The sequence below is a fragment of the Megalobrama amblycephala genome, linkage group LG16 (genome assembly GCF_018812025.1).
Source record: "Megalobrama amblycephala isolate DHTTF-2021 linkage group LG16, ASM1881202v1, whole genome shotgun sequence".
Classification (NCBI taxonomy): Eukaryota; Metazoa; Chordata; class Actinopteri; order Cypriniformes; family Xenocyprididae; genus Megalobrama; species Megalobrama amblycephala.
Genome location: NC_063059.1, coordinates 30,274,963 through 30,300,224, shown reverse-complemented (window position 1 = coordinate 30,300,224; position 25,262 = coordinate 30,274,963). Strand labels below are relative to the sequence as shown.

The following is a 25,262-nucleotide window of genomic DNA, read 5'->3' as shown; positions in this document are numbered from 1 at the left end:
CACTTAACTTTATTTAGATATGATTTTTAAATGGTTCTGTTTTTAAAAGTTCATTTTATTCATTATGACCTAATATCTGAAAATGTCTGTTTTAACGAAGGATGTGTGTGTAGAGCTCTCGTGACAAGTGATTTCCCACACCCGTCCACATGACTCATGACCCTTAAAACTACTAATGTTAGCAGCATGCTTTCTCTGTGTGTGTGTGTGTGTATATCGCAACTTCAGACTAACAAGCTTTAGGGAAATTATGCCTCACACACAGAAAGTCCAGTATTGGGCAATAGTTCCATACTGTAATTAAGTATGTGGCGCCAAAAGGAAACAGAAAATTTGCACTCATAAAATAACTCGTTGCATTATTTTTGTAATGTAAATTTATAATTTTTTTGACAACGTACAGAATGTAACCTAATACTATCGTACTGCTTACTGAACAAGCAGTATCACACGAGCAAGACTGCTTTATACACTTTTAAATCAAAAAGTTAATGAGCAACTTACAAATTTAGACCTAATATTGCCACTTGTGTATATTTTCTTCTTTCACCACCAACTTTCCTGACGAAGTCAAAGAAAATCAACCGTCGAGTCTCTGAGCAGCAAACACAGCAATGGCGTTTCGTTCCAATCTTTGAACTGAGTGAATGATTCAATGAGTCATTCATAAATACAGTCACTTGTCGGTTGTCGCTACCTACTGCCGTAAATATGTAGCTTGCAGAAAGCGTCATCACTATTTCACATATTTTCCTGAACACGCAAACACAAACAAGGGGAGTGATTCAAACAAATTCGGTGACTAGCTGTTGTTTAACGTGCAATACCAATGAAAGGAAACCGTCTAAATGTGAATATCTTAAATTGTAAACTGTATAATAATAAACATCCTCGTTATGTTGCATCCAGCTAACAATTTCTGGTTCCCAATAAGAATATTAGTTCATGGTTACAAATAAATAAATAAATATATAAATAAAATAGAACCTAAAAAGAACATTATGAGTTGGTTTCTTAAAAAAATTATGCTGTTCCAGTTTCCAAACACAGCCAGAAAATAAGGTATTCCAGTCAGACTGGCAAAAATGCATCTCTGAATGAATTTATTATTAAGTATAAATGACATATTTACAGAATACAAGCACATAGTTGTTGGTGATGTTAATACAAAATAAATACATTATTGTTTATTCTTCAGACTGTATGACAGACATAGAGAATGGCAGGGAAGAAAACCGTCATCATTTTTTCTCCACAATCTGAGGCTCTGAGAGCTTCTTAATGGTGAGCTCCTCTACAAACTTCTTCACCAAACTCTTGTGAAGAGGCTCTGGATCCTGAGAAAGAAAAAAACGGAGTGAGATTGATCAGATGACAGTGAGCGGATATGCATTTATATTCCCGTTCATTTCATTACCGTCTTTTCCAGTAGTCTCTGTTTCTCTACTGCTTCCTCTAGACTCAAACCCACCCATTCAGCCTCCTCCTCTGGGATCTCAAACTGCTGCTTTTAAGAAATGTGAGAAAGGCAAATGGAGGAAAACACACAGGCTGATTATCAACACCATAGGCTGCAAATATACATCTCGTAATAAACTCAACTCACCTTGTAGCGGTTGTAGATTTTCTCCTTGCGAGACGGATCATCGAGAAACAGATCCGTGTCTTTCCGCGCCAGACGTAAAAGCATTGCACGTTTTAGATCCATTCCGAACTTGGAGTTCAAATCTTGCTTTGGGGTCTGCTTTAAAAGAAATACACACAAGATACGGACCAAATTTTGCTGTAAACTTTTCTCGTATAAATGGTTAAAAATGGATTTCTATCAGAACTGTTACAGTACATTGAACTGAATGACCCTTTACACAAAAAATCTTTTACAATTTACATAGAAATGTAATCTGATTGCATTTCATACACAATAAAATATAAAAATATATACATATTCTATGTTTAGAAAATTACATTTTGTACAATAATGTAATATAATAATAAATATACAATAGTATTTTTAAATATAATAAAATATCTTTTTTTTTTTACAATATATTTCATAAAAATATATATTTTTATTTATATACAATTATCCTATTTTTTGTAAAATAATAAAACATACCAAATGCCACAAACTTTTAAGGATTAAATTAAGGATTTAATTTTTTAATATAGTAATAAATATACAATTAATAAAATTATTTTAAATATTAAATATTAAATTATAAACATAATATTATATAAAATTATTGTAATTTTTGTAAAATAATAAAACATACTAAATGGCATAGACTTTTATGGACTTCATGATTTTTAATATAGTAATAAATATACAATAAATAAAACTATTTTAAACATTAAATATTACATCATAAACATAATATTATATAAAAATATTGCAATTTTTGTAAAATAATAAAACATACCAAATGCCATAGACTTTTAAGGACTTCATGATTTTTAATATAGTAATAAATATACAATAAATAAAACTATTTTAAACATTAAATATTACATTTATAAACATAATATTATATAAAAATATTGTAATTTTTGTAAAATAATAAAACATACTAAATGCCAGACTTTTAAGGACTTCATATTTTTTTATATAGTAATAAATATACAATAAATAAAACTATTTTAAACATTACATTATAAACATATATTATACAAAATTATTGTATTTTTTATATAAATAATAAAACATACTAAATGCCACAGACTTGTGAAGATTCTCACCTTCAGGATGTAGAAGTCGAAGCCAAAAGCGGCATCAATGAGGTCCAGTGTGCGAGCTGTGACTGTTACAGTGAACTTTTGGTCGAGGATCTCACTGTACAGCTCTCTGCTAAACAACTGCGGCTTCCAGGTTTTGCGCAGTCTTGTAGAGAGCTGATGTGATCATTCATATCCACAAACACATACCATATAATAATATGGGGTAAGTCATCTTCAAGTTACATTCTAATTTATGGACTATTCACATCAACTTAAATTCAGTATTACAGTCTTACCTTGTCACCTTTGGCATATCTAAAGCCAGATACCCAGCCTTCTCCACCCCAGAGTCCATCCTGTGATTCTGGCGGATAATAAACTGGGATAGGCACATCTTGGACTCGCTCTCTGTGCCCAGTTTCAGGATTGACTCTATATTTGACTCCCAGGGGTTTCCAGTGCACTGGGGTAGGAGGGGTCGTGTCCTGCAGAGAGCGCAGGTAGTGCTGGGGTAGACGGGAATAGATGCCCGTCTGCAGCTTCAGGGCTTCCCATATTTTTGGTGGATACTTGTGTAGAGGCATTTTGTTGGACAAAACCTTAGAAAGGTACATGAAAAAATATTATAGTAAATACTATAGTGTTTTTGAACCATACTATAGTAAAGTACTTGAATTCATTTGTTGTGGTAATTCTATAGTTGCTGTGGTAATATAAACAAATGACCCAATACTGTACTAAGTTTTCTACAACTATAGGGTATATTATACTACAATATACACTACAGTTTACTGTAGTAAAAACTAAAGTATACTACAGTATTTATTAGTTTATCGGTTCATTATAGTTAATACTACAGTATGCATTCATTAACAAAGTGTTATAATATATACAGTATACTACAATTTACTATAGTATGGTTCAAAAACACCATAGTATTTACTATAAAATACTATAGTATTTTTTTTTCTGTGGGGTCCATGCATTACACAATGTACACAAATAAATACATAAATAAATATTTAGATATACATTATATATTAACTACAACTTATTGTAATCTATTCTAGCTGATAAGCTAAAGCCTCAAAGATGCAAATATATGCATTAAAACATACAAATCTGAAAATGCAAAAATAATAACTATAAGAAAAAAGACTGTATACAGTTCAACACTCTTACCGGGGAATAACGCAATCGGAGAAAATTTAATTTAATTTTACATGATCAGTATTAGCCTGCTAGCCTCTCAATCCAGCACACGCTGTAAAGCTAACCAAGGGCACCCAACGTCATTTCCTATGACAGACACTTGTGTGAGAACTGCGATTGGTTGAGTGGAGTGTTTACTGCGCTGATTGGTTGTTTTCATGGCTGAGCTTCCGGGTTTAATAAAAGTTATGTTCTCGTGATGGTAGAAAACAATACAGCATTTTAACTCAACATTATTAAAAGGTACATTTCCTATCTAACCGCCCGAAAGGTGGAATTGAACCACTCTGCCGCTAGGCAGCTACAGGTTTGAAGCCTGCACCCCGGACCACCGAGGTTCATCCGGGCATTTGAAGAGGTTGGCACTACTTCTATATAAAGGTCGCTGCTACGCTATGTGTTACATCTATGGTGAGTTCAATTTGTGAAATTGTATTTAACAGCTTATCACCATTAGGTCAAGAGAAATTAATCCCTCTCACAGTATGAAGTTTATGGAAACACGAAATGTGCAGAAATCCTACATTAAACCCAGTGTTGCACCACATGCAAATTAATTACCTGCTATTGGTACAAACGTGGGGCGGAGTTTCACATTCTTTGTTGCATATTTTATTGTTATGTTAATCATTCTTTGGGGGACTTAAAACCATATCAGGCATGTTTGCTATTTCATTGTATAGCCTACTGCTTTTTCTAGAAAGAGTAAAAGTATATTCTTAAAGCATTAACAAAAGTTTTTACACATAATATGTTTTCCTATATACAGTGCACAGCATAAATGAGTACACCCCCTCTGTAACTTCTGAAAGTCAGCAATTGCTCAATTACTTAGAAGACATGTTATGGTTCTTTAGAGGTATCATGTTCCAGTAAGTCTGCTTAATCAGTTACCAAAGAAGCATGTCAAAATTATTCAGGAAAATAAGATTTTCTTATCAAGGTGATAAAATGTTGTGTAGCAAAAATGAGTACACTTGATCAACAGGTAAGTATGTTGAACCAAAATTATTAAAGAGAAGTAATTTCTTGACAATTAAAAGTGTTATATAGCCCACTGAATCATTCTCAGACTTAATGCTGACAACAATGGAAGAGAGAACTGTCAGGAGACTTTTTTCTTAGCACAAAAGATGACAGTGGTACAAGAGGATTACCAAATCATTGTTTTAAAGGTCCCGTTCTTCGTGATCCCATGTTTCAAACTTTAGTTAGTGTGTAATGTTGTTGTTAGAGTATAAATAAAATCTGTAAAATTTTAAAGCTCAAAGTTCAATGCCAAGCGAGATATTTTATTTAACAGAAGTCGCCTACATCGAACGGCCAGTTTGGACTACATCCCTCTACTTCCTTCTTTAATGACGTCACTAAAACAGTTTTTTGACTAACCTCCGCCCACAGGAATACACAAGAGTTGCGTTTGTAGAGTGTGTTTGTCGCCATGTCGTCGAAACGCTGTTATTTTCATCCCGCAGTCCAATCACCGGGTCTGATTCCGGCTCAGATTGATAGGGTAAAATTAAAGATATGTTTACAATAACACTGAGCGCGTGCATCTCCACGTTATGGTAAGAGGCGTGACCTTTCCGGGCAAGGTTCGCTAAACTGCTGTCGAATCACAACACAGGAACCGCTGGCACAATCAGAACTCGTTACGTATTTCTGAAGGAGGGACTTCATAGAACAAGGAAGTCATCAGCACGTTTTTATGACAGTGGAAACAGCGGTATACAGATAAGTAAATTATGTGAAAAATACTGTGTTTTTTTTACACGCGAAACATGAACACATGTTATATTGCACACTATAAACACAATCAAAGCTTCAAAAAACCACGAAAAACGGGACCTTTAAGTGTGAAAATATAGTAAAAGTAACACAGAAATTCAAACACAATGGACTTGTTACAAGGTCCCTGAAATAATCAGGCCTTCATTTTAAGCTTTCATTTAGTGATGAGGGATTTTTTTTGCTAGACATAGAGCAGGAGAAATACCAAATGAGTGTCTCAGAGCCAGCAAAAGCTATGAAAAGAATGACTGTTTATCTTACAGAGTAAGATGCAGCCTGCAGAAATGACATGCATGGTTGTTGTTCTCAGTGGAACTTCCTACTGTAGCCAAAGCACAATAAAGTCAGTTAGCCATTTCCAAAGCCCATATTTACAAAATATAGATTCTGGGAATCAATACTCTGGTCTCATGAGAACAAATCAATCATTTTGGATCTAACATCATCCAAAATGTCATGGTGTTGCTAGAGGAGGAGTACAGTGAGAAGTGCCTGGTTCCCACAGTAAAGTTCAGTGGTAGTAAAGCTCTTATATAGGGATGTATGAGTGCTGAAGGTGTGAGGAAGTTGTGCTTCATCAATGCTGTCATGAATTCCCACACCACTGTGTAATTTAATACACAGACCTGAAACAGAAGATGTTACCCTTTCCTCATTCCCTGCATTACTGGGCATTTTTTCAACATGACAATGAGGATATGCATTTTCCCATGGTGAAAAACCTGTGTATTGCACTCAGTCTTAACACTCTTGAGCACCTGTGGGGGATTCTGTAGAGACGAGTTGAGCAACACTCCCCATTAAAGATCAGGGCATTTAAGGTGCTCATCATCCAGGAGTTAAACAGGACAGATGCAATAATTTGTCATAAACTTGTACACTCCGTGCCAAGAAGGGTCAGAGCAGTATATTCAAAATTATGGTGCTAGAATAGTGCTAGAATATTATACATTTGTTGAATTAAATCTATGGTGTACTCATCTCTGCAATTGGCTAATTTACTTATTAATGACATATATTTCTCAGATTTTATTACGTATATGTTTAATACATTTGAGTTTTGCCATTTTCCCATGAATTGAATTAGTGATCATAAAGAAAATACATCTTTTGTATTTGTTCAGAGGGGGTGTACTCATTTATGCTGTGCACTGTATACCTTTTTCTAGTCAAGCAATAGATATTCAGCTTAGAGAACCATTTCAAAGTTTCAACTATCACTAATTTAATACTAATAAATATCTAATCCACAACCAATTTGTTGTTTTTAAATATATTTTTTGTCAGTGTTTATTACATAAAATATTCATTTGATCATCACGACTATGACTAATCCTCTTAAACATCCTAAAATGATGATAGATTAGCTCTGTTATTAAATTAAATATATAATATAAAACATATTACCAATGCAATATTCATTTATAATGGCATATTCGCATATTTAGATTGGTAAAGAAACCCTTCATTTTATTGCACAGGGTTTATGGCATTGATTTTTATTTGTTCAGGGTGTTGTGGAAACAGGACATAAAATCAGCCTCAATCAAATAATATTTTTATTTTGCCAGTAAATAAATTATGCAACATATTAAAAAAAATCCAGTACATGAAAATGATTCACTCACACTGCAAGAATAGCATCCGTTCCAGATCTTCACTGTACATTGGCACACATTCACTTCATACATCTTATTAATTTTCAAATATTCTTGAAGCTTTTAAGGCTTCAGGCAAGAAATCTTGAAAACAGACAGTCATAGGCAGAGCATATGCACCTTCTCAGAACTACATTTATATTTTGCTTGTTGCAACAGCAGTGTCTCACACTACAGGGAACTTGAGTGTTCAGTTTTCTGCTGAACTGTTTACCAGAAAGTATATACGGGAATAATTGCAGAACTGTCCTCACGTGTCTTACAAACTAATACCATCCAGTTCGCTTTAAGAATAAACACAAACCTTTACACTTTTAGTCAGTGTTTGTCGTTTGTAATGAATAAAACTTTAATGCTGTGACAATGATGGAAGACACTCTACAAAACAGGAGAGTGATAAATAAGACACAAACACCACTCTTCCTAGTATGTGATATAGTGGAGTGACAAAAAATAAGTACACATTATCATATTTAGAATGATGAAAATACTGATGTGCCGCCCATGAAGTTGAGAAGAAAAAAAAAAAAACACACCCTCATTTCAGTACAACATAATCAACTTAATAGTGAGTGTTTATATGTGTACGCAACTTTATTACATAAAATTCCATCAACAGATTTCAAAATGTTTTGTTTCACGCTCACTTATTGCATTATATCACCGAATGATGTGCACAGACTCAAGTTACTGGAACATTTCATGTGCATCAGAGAAAACAAGTATTATTCATAATTTCATGTAGCATTCCCTTGTAAGGTCATTCACACCATTTTTATTCAGTTTCATCATCTTCCATTACAATGAACTGACATTTCAGCTTTTGGGACTGCATTTCATTTGATATCATTCAAAAATAAAAAAACCCAATTGGCTCTAGAATAACACAAGCACACAACAAACGCCAACTGTGATTGATAAATATGAAAATCATAGTGCTTGTCCTAATAAAATTATATGTATTTACCTAGAGTAATTGATAGAGGAAAACATACAGTCAGCAGAAACATCAATTTTAAATTCCAAAAATGAAAATGCATAAACGTAACAGGATATGACATCACCCTGTTGTAAAAGGCTCCTAAGCGTACACACGCACACACACTCTCTCTCCCCCTCTCAAACATGCTTAAGTTATCAATAAATAAAGAGGACAATCGAAATATCACAATGTTCTCAAACACCGTTGTACATCTGGATCTTATAAACAACCTTTTTACTATTTTGAGTTGCCATGTGAAATCAAACACTAGGGACACAAATGAGTGACTGATCTGTATTAAAAACAGAGGAAACAAACACAACTGACAGGAAATGTCATAGTGGAGATGGACAGATGTTCTGCAGAAATGTTATAGAATTATCATTGTGGATTTCACTGGGCCCTCCTCAGAAACTCATTATTTGCCCCTTTAGTTCGAGTGTTATAGAAGCTTGTTTTCACCATGAAAAAATAAAAAACTTTTTATCTCATAATTCATAATAAATTTGAGTTCTAAAGTCAGAATTGCGTGATATAAACTCACAATTGCGAGAAAAAGAGTCGACTTTACATCTTGCGATTCTGACTTCATAACTCGCAATTCTGACTTTATCACTTGCAGTTGCGAGGAAAAAAAGTCAGAATTGTGAGATAAAAATTAAAAAAGCAATTACCTTTTTTATTTAGTGGCGGAAATAAGCTTCCATAGCGTGTTTTGTATGGAAGCTTGTTTAAACTAAAACAATAATAAAAAAGGTAATTGCAACTTTTTATCTCACAATTCACTTTTTTTTCTCAGAATTGCAAGATATAAATTCAATTGCGTGATATAAAGTCAGAATTGCAAGTTATAAAGTCAGAATCGTGAGATAAAAAGTAAAAAAAGCAATCTCTTTTTTTTTTTATTTAGTGGCGGAAATCTCGTAATTATGACTTTATGACACACAATTGCAAAAAAAAAGTCAGAATTGTGAGATAAAAAGTAAAAAAGCAATTACCGTTTTTTTTTTTTTTTTAATGCCAGAAATAAGCTTCCATAGCGTGTTTTGTATGGAAGCTTGTTTAAACTAAAACAATAATAAAAAAGGTAATTGCAACTTTTTATCTCACAATTCAAACTTTTTTTTCTCAGAATTGCAAGATATAAATTCAATTGCGTGATATAAAGTCAGAATTGTGAGATAAAAAGTAAAAAAGCAATCTCTTTTTTTTCAATTTAGTGGCGGAAATCTCGTAATTCTGACTTTATGACACACAATTCTGACTTTATAACTCACAATTGCAAGAAAAAAGTCAGAATTGTGAGATAAAAAGTAAAAAAGCAATCTCTTTTTTTTTCAATTTAGTGGAGGAAATCTCGTAATTCTGACTTTGACACACAATTCTGACTTTATAACTCACAATTGCAATAAAAAAGTCAGAATTGTGAGATAAAAAGTAAAAAAGCAATTACCTTTTTTTTTTTTTGTGGCGGAAACAATCTTCCATTGAGTGTTTTGTATGAAAGCTTATTTAAACTAACTAAATAAGTATTTGCGACTTTTTAACTCACTTTTCTCAGAATTGTGAGATATAAAGTCACAATTGCGAGTTATAAAGTTCAGTTCTGAGAAAAAAAAAAAATGACAGAACATTTTTTTACTCTTCCGACTTTACAACACGCAATTAAGACTTTATATCATGCAACTGTTTATATCTCGCAATTCTGAGAAAAAACGTCAGAATTGTGAGATAAACTCGAAATTGCAAGAAATGTCAAAATTGCGAGTTATAAACTCACAATTGCGTGCTATAAACTCACAATTCTGACTTTTTTCTTGCAACTGCGATACAAACTCACAATTCTGATTTTTTTTCCTCAGAATTGTGACATATAAACTTTTTTTTTTTTCGCAATTCTGAGAAAAAAGTAAATTATATAGTAAAAAGTCGCAATTATACCTTTTTTATTTTTTATTCAGAGGCGGAAACAAGCTTCCGTAGTTTTGCGTTTGGATGAATATACAATCAACACGATGGCATCAGCCAGTGAAAATGGTATTTTAGTTGTTTTTTCCAAAGACAATGCACTGAAAGGCTGATGTATGGTGAACACATTGATGTTTGATTCAACCGTCATGTCAAACGCACAGAAATCCTAGACTGACCAAAGACTGTCAATATTTGAATATAAGAGTTAATACTTTTTTGCACTTACTTAAATGCTAATAATCATGAGACAATTCATTTGAATACAATAAACAGCTGATCAGTAATTGCACAGGCTTTTGTTCAGAGACACTCGGTCATAATAGGATAATAAGAAAAAGGAAAACGTTTCCCACTAAATGTGGCGACAAATGAAGAGACTTTCTCGGGGAACCTCGGAAATAGAGGGTAAACAATCACAACAATGATTTTGAGATCAGCACTCTTGTGCTTTGCTTTGGCAAACGTGTGTTTAGCAAGAACCGCACGGCGCTAATGAAAGTTAGCACAACCTACTAAAATAACTTTACCTGAGGTTGGAGCGGCGCTTGCTTTACTCGGACTCATGTAACTGTGCTTTACTGCTTGTGTGTGCTCAGCTGTGATGGGGCAATGAGACTAAATTGGAGCTGTGACTCTGATGTTATGGGACCTTAGTGAGGCCACCTCATCACAGGCTCCAGGAACAATTCAGTCGGCATTTCAGTCGCTATTCGAGACCGATAACGGAAAATTCTGTTGTAAACCAAAAAAAATAAAAAAAATAACTGCAATTACATCACACTGACCTTCTGACTCGGTGCACACTGATAATGCATTTACACCAAAACATACAAAAAGCAACAAAAAAAAAAAAAAAAAAAAAAAAAAAAAAATCAAACCACCGTATTTTCTCCGCAGACCATGACCCTTTGTGACCTCTGAACACCAGCTTTTCCTGGCATTTTGAAGAGAAACTTGAAGTCTAAACTGCAATTAGCCAATCAAATCTTTCATAGCTTAAAGAAGGTTCAACGTCTGCAAACTTTTGACGAAGAAAAAAAGGGAAAACGAAACCCAAAGACGTGAAAAACAACCCAAATATAGCCATGCTGACATATTGTGGTGTAGAGTGTGAAAAGTGCTAATGCTAGTCCTCCATCCCGGCCCGCGCTCCTCAGTGACTCCGGTGTGGGCGCACACACGGCCAGGTGTTTGCAGTGGCGACGATGGGACGGCTCTTGTCCTGGACTGTGCGGTGAGGATGGGAGGCGGCGGGGTCCAGGCGGAGGATGTGGGAGGGAGAAAAACGCTCGTAACACGGCACACACAAGCAAGTCCTCGGATGAATGTGACATTCCCACTGACCGCATGCTGCTGGAGATGTACACATACAAAAGGCCAAACGCCCACCATGCATACTGACTACCAATGGCAAAAATAGAATCCTTTTGTCTTTTTTCCTATTTTTTTATCTCCTATTCTGATCCCCATGTGTCTTCACTGTAAGGTAAGGCAGGGATTTATTTTTTTTAAATACATTTTTATCTGATGTGTGACTGCCTGTCGTTAAAACAAGCTCATGACTACGCCATCAGACCAGCAGCCTAAGCAGTATCTTCGAGACATCACACCATCCCTCCCCCCCGCTGCTGATCCTCGACAGGTACGTCGTCCTTGGGAACGGTTACAGGTAAACTCTGGAGTCGTTTCCGCGCTACGCCATGTAGATGAAGGTGTTAATGTCCGTCTCGTCTCTCTTGATGTACTTGTGCTCAATGAGCCACTCAATCTGTTCCTTGATCATTTTCTTCTGAGGGAGGAACATGTTCTTGAGGATCTCCACCAGCTCGGTCTGCAGCTGAGCGTTTGTGATCTTCTTACGCATCTTCATGATCTGAATAATGGCCTCCTGAAATGTTGCAGTAGAAAAAAAAACACACACATTAAGCCCAAAGTACACTATAAATAATAAATTCATGAAATTTACAGTAAAAAACAGCAGCTGTGGTTGCTAGAACTACCGTAAAAAAATACGGTAGCAATATTTTAGGTTTTTACGGGACTAAACTTAAATTTAGGGTTGATATAATGTTAATATTACACCCTACTTCTTTTATTTGTACCTGTATAACATACTGAGAGCCACTGTAATAACACAGGTGGTAAATGAAGCATGATTAAAATTAAATCCATCACATGTAGTCACTACAAGCAGTGGAAAGTACAAACAGTGTCACACACACAAATGCAAAACACCATCATGGTAACACTTGTGACACTAAAATAATGAAATAAACATTAAAGGTGCAGTGTGTAATATTGACAGCTAGTGGTTGAAATGGGTACTGCAGTCCAAATTCAAAATATTGGAGAGGGTCGTTCCTCCTACTCCTCAGACATGACGCTCACGTGGGTTGCCAGTTTGAGGACACAATAGGAATGAGTGCAATTGACAATGGAAGGTGAAGAGCCTTATATTGTAAATTGATGAGTTGATTTATCTGTGTCTAATATGCCTCTGGGAAGAGGTTTTTAGATGGATGGCGAGGCTTTAGGTTGGGCAGAATCTACGATCTCCGACCTAGTTTGTTTGCTGGCTTTTGTGGCTACAATAAGCCGTGTTTTCTGCAACCCAGGGTATCGAAATACTATTGGATGAATCCGCACTGGGCGGGATCATACAGACCAAACCAAAAACACACATTCTGACACAGAACGCACATTTCAAAGTAGAATAACTGGCTGTAGTATTGTTTTTCTCAGAAACAAGTATGTGAACTTAGCATGTTTCTTAAATCTCTGCAAACATATTATGGTATTTTTGTGCTTTAGTAGAGTCAAAAAAATTACATATTAAAAAAAAAAAAAAATTACATGACTCACCCTCATGTCGTTCCAAACCCGTAAGACCTCCGTTCATCTTCGGAACACAGTTTAAGATATTTTAGATTTAGTCCGAGAGCTTTCTGTCCCTCCATTGAAAATGTATGTACGGTAGACTGTCCATGTCCAGAAAGGTAATAAAAACATCATCAAAGTAGTCCATGTGACATCAGAGGGTCAGTTAGAGTTTGTTGAAGCATCTAAAATACATTTTGGTCCAAAAATAACAAAAACTACGACTTTATTCAGCATTGTCTTCTCTTCCGGGTCTGTGTATATCCGCGTTCACGACTCCGCAGTGACGCTGCTTCTTCTTCTTCTTCTATGGCGGATGGCATCCAGCTTATTGATGGATTACCGCCCCCTTCTGCTCCGGACAGTGACGCGATTAGGACATCAAGCTGTATTCAAGCTATTCTACATGGTTTGTATTTTGGTATTGCTATATTTTTTAAAATGGTGCATAGGTGTGCATGTCCTTATGTGACGCGAATGTCCTAATCGCGTCACTGTCCGGAGCAGAAGGGGGCGGTAATGCATCAATAAGCTGGATGCCAACCGCCGTAGAAGAAGCAGCGTCACTGTGGAGTGAAAGCGGATATACACAGACCCGGAAGAGAAGACAATGCTGAATAAAGTTGTAGTTTTTGTTATTTTCGGACCAAAATGTATTTTAGATGCTTCAACAAACTCTAACTGACCCTCTGATGTCACATGGACTACTTTGATGATGTTATTATTACCTTTCTGGACATGGACAGTCTACCGTACATACATTTTCAATGGAGGGACAGAAAGCTCTCGGACTAAATCTAAAATATCTTAAACTGTGTTCCGAAGATGAATGGAGGTCTTACGGGTTTGGAACGACATGAGGGTGAGTCATTAATGACATAATTTTCATTTTTGGGTGAACTAATCCTTTAATATCCTAATGATTTTTTAGCATAAAAGAAAAATCGATAATTTTGACCCATACAATGTTGTTGGCTATTGTGGTCCAGGGTCCAGGGTCACATATAGTAAGGGAACTTGCAGTTAACAGGTTTTTACCATAACCTTTTTACAGTCTTTTACCATTAAAATTACATTTTACTTTACTAGTTTATGCGTACATTAGGGTATGCATACAGTGTGCATTGTCATTTCATCATCTGCATAGTATTTGCTTACTCTACGCACACTGTCTGATTTTTCTATCCGCATATACTTTGTTTTGAGCTAAATAGTTTGTCCACAAGGTGGCAACACTGACCCGGACCACTGTTTCATAGACGAAAAAGAAATGGAGTAGATGGAACAACAACAAACTATTGGAGGTGCAACAATGACAGTCACTGGCATTGATGAGCGTTCGAGTGAAGTAGTTAAGAGATACTGTGGACAAAGACATTTTTATCAGCTATACCTTCAGGAGAGAAATAGCGGAGACAATGGACAGTATGAAACTTTAAAATGAGCATGTGTTAAGCGACTTGTGTGGCACAGGCACACTTGGATCAAATACGCTATCAAATGAAGTATACTTTGAAAGGCTATGTATTCGGCTTAGACAAAGTGTTCACATCAAAACTGAAGTATACATTGGGCTTCAGTGACTAGTGTTAGTGAACAGAGAGCACTAATAATGATTTTTGACTTTTCGTACCTGTGTTCTTAATATTCTAAGCTGGACGATGCCTTCATTCTCCTCTTCTCTCATTCGCTCCGTCGTCAGCTGCAACCGGCCGATTAAGTTTATCTTCCCCCTCTTTTGAACCTTGGAATTTTTTCTGAGGAGAAACAAAAATTATTGAGCAAATGAAAAGAGCAAGTAAAAGTCAAAGCAAGAGATGAGATGTTCTTACATCAAAGAGAATTCCTGGTTAACGAAAAACAATGTACTGTCCGTGAAGTCTTTGGGAGAGCTCACTTGAGGTTCATATGACAGAACTTGACGTTTGAGCTTCGGGAAGGCAACAAGAGACTGAATAAAAAGAGAGGGAAAACAAGTTAAGAAGATGATGTTACAACATCTATAAACCAAGATTTGTTTAACTTTTCAAAGTCAGTCGATATTGGATATTTCTAATTCATTTTTAGACATTAATAATTTAAAAATTGTTAAATGTAATCAAATTTAAAAATGAATATCTATTTTTCATACTGTATATTATAATGTTGTGATATTTAAATTCAATTTAGATAGCATAGTAGCATTATGATTGATTTTATTTCTTAGTGTTTTATTTTTAATTTATTTACACAAAATAGTATTTAAACATTTTAATATAGGTCATTTATCGCCCATAACATACAAATAATTATCGGCTTAACCATACCGGTCAGAATTTTAATATCAGTGCATCTTTCGTTCATGTTAAAGCAGTGGTTCTCAAACAGTAAATGTAACTCTAAATTCAGGGAATAAAGCAAAAAAAAAAAAACCTAAGACCTATATCGTTTTAAAGGGTTAGTTCACCCAAAAATGAAAATTCGGTCATCATTTACACACCCTCAGGTTGTTCCAAACCTGTATACATTTTTTTGTTCTGTTGAACACAAAGGAATATATGTTGAAGAATGTGGGAAACTGCACAATTCTGGGGCACCATTGATTTCCACAGTATTTTTTTTTTTCCTACTATGGAAGTCAATGGTGCCCCAAAGTGGCCTGGTTACAAATTTCCTTCAAAATATCTTCCTTTGTGTTCAGCAGAACAAAGAAATTCATACAGATTTGGAACAACCTGAGGGTGTGTAAATGATGACCAAATTTTCATTTTTGGGTGAACTTTTCTATTGCCAGTTTGCATAATTTCAAAGCTGCTTCACTCTATGAAATAAAATTGATACTTTTTGCAATGCTTGAAACAGTCAACAAATAATCAACTATGTAACTTTTCAGTGCATTTTCTTCTTGAAATCTTGTAAATGCAAACAATGATCTGTTTTAAGTAAACATCTTAACACTTAAAGAACAAAAAGTGCGATTCTTGTGCAAAAGTTTCTAGAGTGCTCTTCAATTTTTCTACAATGAATTTTATTTATGTTGATTAAACGAATACCCAGAGAGTTCGTCTCAGTTCAGCATCAGGCAGCTCAGTGGCAAGTTTCAGATTCTCAAAGCTGATCTTCTCTCGTGGTCTTTGGTTCCAGGCAAAAAGTACAGCCAGTTGGAAGGTTGTGACCTCCAGGTCGTACTGCCCAACTTCATTCTTAAAAGTGATCTACCGGAGAGCACACAGACTGATTAGTTACAAGCATTTACTAAGCATTAAACACAGTGCATAAAATACACCTACAATGCCATTGGACATGAGGTGGTGCCAGTGGAGTTTGCGGCCACTGTGGTTCTTCTTGTAGAAGTCCTCCACCTCAGGGATGAGATCTTCCAGCTCGGTGGGCAGAGACACAAACACTTTCTCTGAGCTGCGTGACCACGCTCCAGCATTCAAGATCTTTATATTCACAGAGTCCGCTGCGTAACAGAAGAGGAGTGAAAGAGACCTTAAGAACTAAATGAAGAACATCACATCATCACTAATATATTTATTACAAATGTTCACTATAGAAACGTCTGACTTTTTGTCCCCCATCACCCATTGGCTCTGCAGTGAGCAGCCTCTCGAATTTTCAGCATCATTACTCCAGTCTTCAGTGTCACATGATCCTTCAGAAATCATTTCAATATGCTGATTTGGTGCTCATGAAACATTTTTTGTTGTTGAAATTAGTTGCGCTGCTTAATATTTTGTGATAAAAATTTTTTAGGATTCTTTGACGAAAAATCTTACTGACCCCAAACTTTTTAAATGCATATATATATAGAGAAAACTAGGCTTGTAAGTCACCTGGTAAAGCCAGCTTGTTGTGTTTGTGCACCTCCTTGAAAACCTGGTTAAGATCTTCAGACACTTTGATGTCTTGAAACATTCTAGCTAGCTTGTTCACATAGTCAGCAGGCATCCCAACTTCCTGAAACATGCCAGGCCGAAATACAAATTAAAATACAAAACACTCAAATTGAGTTTCAGTCACTCTCATTTCTCTTTTATTCTCACCCTGAGCCACTCGACCATGTTCTCCTCAATCTCACTGTCCGCTGAGATGTCCAGGATCAGACGCCTGGTCAGGTGGGCTTTGTGGTACCTCATGAACACATCCTTATTCTGGACGTATTTTAGCACAAGCAGCTACAGGAAGCAATTTGTAGTATTTACATTATGAAACACTTTTGAGGACAACAACAATGTGTAACATGTTATAATAGCCTCACCACTTCCTTCAGTTTGAGCTCGATCTCCTCTGAGGTCAGCTTTTTGCTGAGAGGCGTCTTTCTTAGCAGCATGTCACAATAGTTGGCGAGCAGCTCCGGACACTTTGACTCTGGTTGTGTTTTGAGGCCCACTCTGCGTTTAGAAACATTAAAGGGTTAGTTTACCCAAAAATAAAAATTCTGTCATCATTTACACACCCTCATGTCGTTCCACACGCGTTTGGAACGACATGAGGGTGAATAAATTATGACAATTTTTTTCATTTTTGGGTGAACTAACCCTTTAAATGGTCATCAAACATGATTGATATGAGTTGATACAACTCTAAAACATGGACCCTTTTCACAGACTGAATCTAGAAAAGACCAACTTCTAACCAACCTAATTAATATTTTCCCCCCTTTTATAAAGTCATAGAAAATTCCTTTTCTGAGAACCTCGTAAATTTGAAAAGGGTCCATTAGCAGCACTCCATTAGTGAAGTTAAAAGGTTATTTTGTGCTTTTCACAGTAAACAGAAGCCCAGAAGGCAGCCGTCACTCACCCCTTCTGTTTCAATGGCAGCTCCAACTTAAATATTGTGGCATCATTCACAACTGCTTTGTATGCCTGGGGGAAATTATAAACTATATGTTACAAGTCATTAAAAAGGTACGCAAGACATAAACACTTTTATTCAAGTCTATTCAATTTCCAGTAACATCAACAGCGTTTTTATGGAGTTACTGCTAAATAACCTTCCAATGTACTCCTGTGTCATCACAGATCTCTGGTAACCATCTGCGGTGTGATCTAGTCATGCAGGCTACTTACTGAGACCAACTGTAAGACAGTGAGAATGAATACAGATGGGGCGACACACTCACTTTGTCTCTGGCTGTCAGGAACCGAGGATCATCCTGGAACGCTTCCTTCACTAATTTACTAAAGCGATTGAACAGAGTCAGGAGCTGCTCCACGTACTTCTCAGAGTCCTGAGGAAAAACATAAACAGAACATCAGTACAGCACAGAGTTGGCCTAATGGTTGAGAATCAGTCATAACACAAAGGTCAGAACTTTAAACCCAGACAGAGAGGACTTTTTCACAAGAAATCTTTGGAATAAAATAAGTAAAAGCATGACCATCAATTTAACATTCAACTACAACCAATAACGTTAAGTGCTCACTGTTGTGATGGTCTCGGCAGCGGCCACCATGTCTGCCAGTCCAGCGCTGATGATGTGCTCCTCAAGGTCTTTCAGCATGGGCTCAATCCCATTGGGAACTTTATCCATGAGAGAGAACATGAGGTGCAGCTCTGTGGATGAAGAGTTCACTGAGGTTTATTATAGCTATTTAGAAAATATGCAAAGTCCAGCACACTACTGTTCAAAAGCTTTGGGTGAGTAAGATTTTTTTTCATACTTTTATTCAGCAAGGATGCATTAAATTGATCAAAAGCGACCGTAAATACGTTTATAATGTTACAAAAGATTTATTTTTTTGAAATTTCTATTCAAAGAATCCTGAAAAAAACAAAAAACATCACAGTTTCCACAAAAATATTAAGCACAACTGTTGTCAACATTGATAATAATAAGAAATGTTTCTTGAGCAGCAAATCAGCATATTAGAATGATTTCTGAAGGATCATGTGACACTGAAGACTGGAGTAATGATGCTGAAAATTCAGCTTTGTCATCACAGGAATGAATTATTTTAAAATATATTAAAATAGAAGACAGTTATTTTAAATTGAAATAATATTACTGTTTTTTTATACTGTATTTTTAAATCAAATAAATGCAGCCTTGATAAGCATAAGAAACTTCTTTCAAATACATTAAAAATATCTTACCCACCCAAAAAATTTTGAATTGTAGTTCATATAAAACCCCAAATGGATCATTTTAAATATATAGATTTCAAAGTCTCATACTCACTGTCAGTCTCATTCCGTTTGATCATGCCTGGACATTCAGCCAAGATAGTTTCTTTAAATGACGTTACAAGTGCATTCACACAACATTCCATAAGCTGGGAAAAAACAATCCACAATTTCAGACTGACATACCTGGCTATAAGACTTTACTTTCAATTACATATCAAATACCGAATCATTTAAAAATAATAATAATATTTTTAATATATTTACATTTAAAAATACACAAATATTGTAATAATTGATGCCCTATTTATGAATGAATTAACGCATTATTTAAAAACCAATCATATACTCACTGCTTGTACAGAGTTACATTCACGTCGTGTCTCTAAATATCGTAGTGCACGTTTCTCTTCTTCCCTTAACTTAGCGTCTGCCTGTAAACAGAGATATGAGAATACATGACTGCAAACGCAAGGAAAAACAGAGCTGTAGAGTGTTAGCTCTGTGTTTGGCTGTGCAGTTTTTATCTAGAATATGTAGTTTAAAATCTGATCTCTGGCAGGCCGTACATATTTCATGTAGTTTTGTACTCCATTCTGCTGCAGGTAGGATGGTGCCTGAGTCCTGTAGAACCTCTCAGTGGAGTCTAGGTAGGCTTTCTCAAAGTTATCCCTGTAGATCTGCAGTTTATCATCAGGATTGGAGCACAGGTTCACTGAGAAAAGAGAATGTAATACTTCTAACTAATAATGCCATCAAATATTTTGAATCTTCATGAAAAAGTCACTCAATCCAATAAAAGAACTGCAGCAAATCTCACCATATGACTCTCTGACCCCGATGACCAACTGTGAGTCAAACGCCTCTCCCAGCCGCTCGGCGTGGACCAGCTTCATTGCACTATCCTGCAATCTATTCTTGATGTTGGAAAATATAGATTCGTTCCAAGTGTCCAGCATCAGCTGCAAGAACATAAGCAGAACAAAAGAATGAATCCTAATCTGGAAAAAATCAGGGCTGGGATTCACACAAATTTCACAATTGGATTCAATTTCAGCTTGCAATTCAGTTCTGATCTCAATTCAATTAGTTAGTTACAGTTTTTCAAAAAAAAAAAAAAAATCTCTTTCAGCTAATGCTGTAAATTCTTTAGGGAACCCTGTCAGTTGGTACATTAATATTAAAGGGTTAGTTCACCCAAAAATGAGAATTCTGTCATTTATTACTTACCCTCATGCCGTTCCACACCCGTAAGACCTTCATTAATCTTCAGAACACAAATTAAGATGTTTTAGTTAAAATCCGATGGCTCCGTGAGGCCTCCATAGGGAGCAATGACACTTCCTCTCTCAAGATCCATAAAGGTACTAAAAACATATTTAAATTGGTTCATGTCAGTACAGTGGTTCAATATTAATATTATAAAGCGACGAGAATATTTTTGCAGCGCCAAAAAAAACAAAATAACGACTTATTTAGTGATGGCCGATTTCAAAACACTGCTTCAGGAAGCATCGGAGCACAAATGAATCAGTGTATCGAATCTGCTGTTCGGAGCTCCAAAGTCACGTGATTTCAGCTGTTGGCAGTTGACACGCGATCTGAATCATGATTCAATACGCTGATTCATTATGCTCTGAAGCTTCATGAAGCAGTGTTTTGAAATCGGCCATCACTAAATAAGTCGTTATTTTGTTTTTTTTGGTGCTGCAAAAATATTCTCGTCGCTTTATAATATTAATATTGAACCACTGTACTCACATGAACCGATTTAAATATGTTTTTAGTACATTAATGGATCTTGAGAGAGGAAATGTCATTGCTCCCTATGAAGGCCTCACGGAGCCATCAGATTTCAACTAAAATATCTTAATTTGTGTTCTGAAGATTAATGAAGGTCTTACGGGTGTGGAACGGCATGAGGGTGAGTAATAAATGACAGAATTTTCATTTTTGGGTGAACTAACCCTTTAAATGTTACAAGGACACCTTAAAATAAAGTGTAATGGCATATATTAATCAAAATGCACTGAATGGCTTTCCTGTGGTAAATGTAACTTTACATGACACTTTATTGATGTCTTTCCATTGTTGAAACATTGATTAAACGATTACATGTAGGGTTGTCAAAAGCACCGATTTCGGTACCAAGTCGGTACTGAAATTTTAAAAATGTGACAATAGCATTTTGAGCGCTGTTGAGCGGATTCTTAAACACCCCTGATTGGCAATTGTGTTCACACGCTCAACAGATACGTCTGTGATTGGCTGTTGTGAATAGGCATCTTTGACGGTCTTCACCGAGCGCTTACACAGATACACACAGGAGCGTTTGAAAGCAGTTATCTATCAGCAGATTCATTTATCAGCGGATATATTAGGGATCTGCTGATAGACACCTGCTTTTAAACGCTCCTGTGTGTATCTGTAAGCGCTCGGTGAAGAGCATCATTGATGTCTGTTTACAACATGTTTTTTGTTGCCAATCACAGACATATCTGTTGAGTGCATGAACACAATGGCCAATCAGAGGTATTTAAGAAGCCGCTCAACAATTATTGGATGGGAGTCGAACTACATATAATGTATAGTGAAGATTTGTTTACACATTATCTGGAAATAGCATAGACTAAAAGATTGCAATTTAAGTCATTTTTTCAACCCAGCACTAAATAAGTTTTATCCCACTGACCTTCCTAACAATGCTGTCTTCCACATTGGACTTCTTGTTGGTGCCCTGTTTGCCCATCAGGGTGATTTCCAGCTGGCAGAATGGCTTGGGCAGAATGTCACACTGCGTGAAGAACTTCCTCCACTCCACGATGTAAGCCTTGAGGAGCGCCGTGTCATCTTGGTGACTGAGCACTCTCTAAACACCAATGATCAAGAATGAGAGATGATTCTGCTGAAGAACATCAACGGGTCACTTAATCCTGAACCTCTCTTACCGCTTGAGCTTGCTTAATAAAATCTAAGATGTCCTCCTTGAGGGCCTGGTGGATCTTTGCTGGTCCTTTGTCATCCCATAGACAAACCGCATGAACATCTCTATGAGAATGAAGAAGAATAGAAAGACAGACTGAACACTTAGACTATAGTTAATGTGTAGGATATAAAAAGATCTGAATTCATAAGGTCTTACGAGAAAAGATCGAACCACTGCTGCTTAGTTACAGACTCTTGGCGAAGCAACTTAAGGACAATGGGGCGCATAAGATCCCACTTGTCCTCAAACTGGAGGGAACCCTTGTTCTAAGCAAAAAGACATGGAAAAGGACACAGATGAACAAGAGCATGCCTGCATTAATATGTGACACAATGAACCAGACATTATGGAACACTTCTGTGTCTAAATATTTCCAAAAAATTAGTGCATTTACAATAAGGCAAGTAGTTTGTTTCTTTTATTTCTTACGTCTGTAAAAAGCATAAAATTGAACATTTCTTTGTATTATTTGACTTTTTAAATATTATACTTTTTACATATTTTTGTAGTGCTCTCAAATTGATTAATTGCGATTAATCACATCTAACATAAAAGTTTGTAATATATTTGAGAGTTAGATCCAATTAATCGATTTGACAGCACAATTTTTTCTTTTAAATATTTCTTTGTTTTTTATCACTTTAGTTTTTTTGTTATATTAAGGTCACAAAGAAAGGTTCTTTGCTAATCTTTCAAAATGCTATTTTTCAAATAGCTATTGCTATAGATTTTACTGTGTAACCCTTGCACCAGATTTAGACTTTCAATCTTAAAATATGAAAGTGCATCAAATAAAGAGCATAACTGAATATATATATATATATATATATATATATATATATATATATATATATATATATATATATATATATATATTATTTATTTTTCCAATTATGCACTTTATTTGATATATATATTTTTTTAATTATGCACTTTATTTTAGGGCTGTCAAACGATTAATCACGATTAATCGCATACAGAATAAAAGTTTGAGTTTGCCTAATATATGTGTGAGTACTGTGTGTAATTATTATGTATATATAAATACAAACAAATTAATGTATATAGTTAAGAGAAATATCTTATTTATGAACAAAATATTTTTATTTATATATAATATAAATTATATGAAAATATAAATAAATACATATACTTGTAAATATTTCTCAAAGATATACATGAATGTGTTTGTATTTATATATACATAATAATTACACACAGTACTCATATATTAGGCAAACTCAAACTTTTATTTTGTATGCGATTAATCGCGATTAATCGTTTGACAGCCCTACTTTATTTATGAAAGTGCATCAAATAAAGTGCATAATTGAAAAAAAAAAAGAAAAAAAAAAAAAAAAAAAAAAAAAAAATATATATATATATATATATATATATATATATATATATATATACCATTTCAAATATTAGTGTGCAGAAATTATAATAGTTGTGGTGTCATTTTCATCAATGAACAATACTGCCACTAAAGTTTTACATTTTTAAAACTTTATTGTACTTTTTTTTTTTTTTTTTTTTTACCAAGGAGACAGTGAAGAGCTTAAAACGAAATACGAGACATGATGAAAAAAAAGTAAGAATCAAAGTAAATATCACTTGTGAACACAAAAATGTTATTATACGTGATTTCCAAAGCCAATAAGTGTAAAAATATTACTTAATTGTACATATATATTTGATAAATAAAAATGCTAGATATGAAATTAGTTTTAGCCAGAAAATAGTTTTATTTCAAAAATGTTTAAAATGTTATGTCCACCAAATATAGATAGCAAGCAACAGGCTGAACGGTTTTAAAATCAACCTGATAGTTTATGTCTCCAGACAGCATTTTGGATATCACTGGTGCATTTGAACACATCTATGACACCAAAAATATAGTGTAGTTACTCAGATCACTAGGTTTTGAGACACAGTCACTGTATTTAACTGCATGAAAACAAGCATCCTCCATAAAAATGGAATTTCTCTTCTCTCTAATTCATATTCCTTGAATGATATCTTCATATATTCTAACTTCTTAAAATATCTGACCCTAGTGACATGTAAGGCAAGAAAAGACCAGCACATGAAACTCGATATGATCAACTCATATTGACATTATATCATTAGCTCAGTCAAGTGTCATTTAATCATTGGCCAAGCTAGCAACATGCGTGCTAATTGTCATCAGGCACATGCCCCTTTATGATATATATTTATAAGCAACATAATACTGAAAGTCAACACCAGTGGCGTTAAAACTGACTTCAAGTAGTCTGCATGCAGTCCAGCATTATTGTGATTATTGGCTTTATTAATCTCAGCTAGCTCACAGCCTGCTAGCTAAACACAGGCTGCAAGACAGTCTTATAAACTCACTAGACATGCACGCAAGAGTCCGAGCAAGCCGCTAAACGTCAATGGTACAACATAGTCATTTGAAGGTTACAGGCGTCTATATGGGTTTTTGACTGTTTTTGGAGAATTTGGAGGCAAAGAGCTTAAGTGTCTCTTACCTTTAACAAATTAGACATCGCCATGTTTCCTTAACTTATCCCCTCGTCCGATCTCGCGAGATTTGGTTCGGTATTAGAACTAGCGATGGGATCTTAGGTTCATTTCTGCAAATGGATCCATTCGAACAGATATATAAAATATATATGTACAATTAAGTAATATTTTTTACACTTATTGGCATTTAAAAATCACGTATAATAGCATTTTTGTGTTCACAAGTGATATTTACTTTTTTTTTTTTCATCATGTCTCGTATTTTGTTTTAAGCTCTTCACTGTCTCCTTGGTAAAAAAAAAAAGTACAATAATGTACCAAAATGTAAAACTTTAGTGGCAGTATTGTTCATTGTGATGAAAATGACACCACAACTGTTATAATTTCTGCTATATTTCATATATATTTCATAAATAAAGTGCATAATTGAAAATATTAAAAC

The 25,262-nt window shown here is 35.1% G+C and overlaps 2 protein-coding genes, 1 long non-coding RNA gene and 1 other non-coding gene across 7 annotated transcripts; 1 reads left to right on the top strand and 3 right to left on the bottom strand.

Annotated features, from left to right (window-relative positions):
- Positions 1 to 1,086: 1,086 nt before the first annotated feature.
- Positions 1,087 to 4,043, bottom strand: mrpl28 (mitochondrial ribosomal protein L28). Of its 4 annotated transcripts, none has more exons than XM_048160891.1 (6): positions 3,898 to 4,043; positions 3,012 to 3,314; positions 2,737 to 2,889; positions 1,607 to 1,744; positions 1,418 to 1,507; positions 1,087 to 1,337 (listed from the first exon to the last, which is right to left on the bottom strand). In XM_048160891.1, the coding sequence occupies exons 2-6, from the start codon at positions 3,297 to 3,299 to the stop codon at positions 1,242 to 1,244; spliced, it is 765 nt and encodes a 254-aa protein (XP_048016848.1). In that variant the 5' UTR covers positions 3,300 to 3,314; positions 3,898 to 4,043; the 3' UTR covers positions 1,087 to 1,241. The 4 variants fall into 4 exon arrangements, with proteins under 4 accessions (XP_048016848.1, XP_048016849.1, XP_048016850.1 ...); XM_048160892.1 differs by having other exon boundaries at positions 1,607 to 1,741; XM_048160893.1 differs by having other exon boundaries at positions 1,418 to 1,504; positions 3,898 to 4,042.
- Positions 4,044 to 4,183: 140 nt separating this feature from the next.
- On the top strand, positions 4,184 to 18,353 carry LOC125248781. The gene is made up of 3 exons (XR_007180378.1): positions 4,184 to 4,338; positions 17,962 to 18,101; positions 18,216 to 18,353. It is a non-coding gene; the product is annotated as an uncharacterized LOC125248781 (long non-coding RNA).
- On the bottom strand, positions 4,189 to 4,275 carry trnastop-uca. The gene has a single exon. It is a non-coding gene; the product is annotated as a tRNA-Sec (tRNA).
- On the bottom strand, positions 10,714 to 24,890 carry cul5a (cullin 5a). The gene is made up of 19 exons (XM_048160887.1): positions 24,826 to 24,890; positions 22,463 to 22,572; positions 22,269 to 22,368; positions 22,013 to 22,189; positions 20,141 to 20,282; positions 19,890 to 20,035; positions 19,674 to 19,754; positions 19,376 to 19,469; positions 18,620 to 18,750; positions 18,317 to 18,424; positions 17,995 to 18,059; positions 17,450 to 17,582; positions 17,235 to 17,366; positions 17,025 to 17,148; positions 16,476 to 16,651; positions 16,239 to 16,400; positions 15,039 to 15,157; positions 14,840 to 14,963; positions 10,714 to 12,217 (listed from the first exon to the last, which is right to left on the bottom strand). Exons 1-19 carry the CDS (start codon positions 24,847 to 24,849, stop codon positions 12,023 to 12,025), a joined length of 2,343 nt encoding a protein of 780 aa, XP_048016844.1. The 5' UTR covers positions 24,850 to 24,890; the 3' UTR covers positions 10,714 to 12,022.
- Between the last annotated feature and the right edge of the window lie 372 nt (positions 24,891 to 25,262).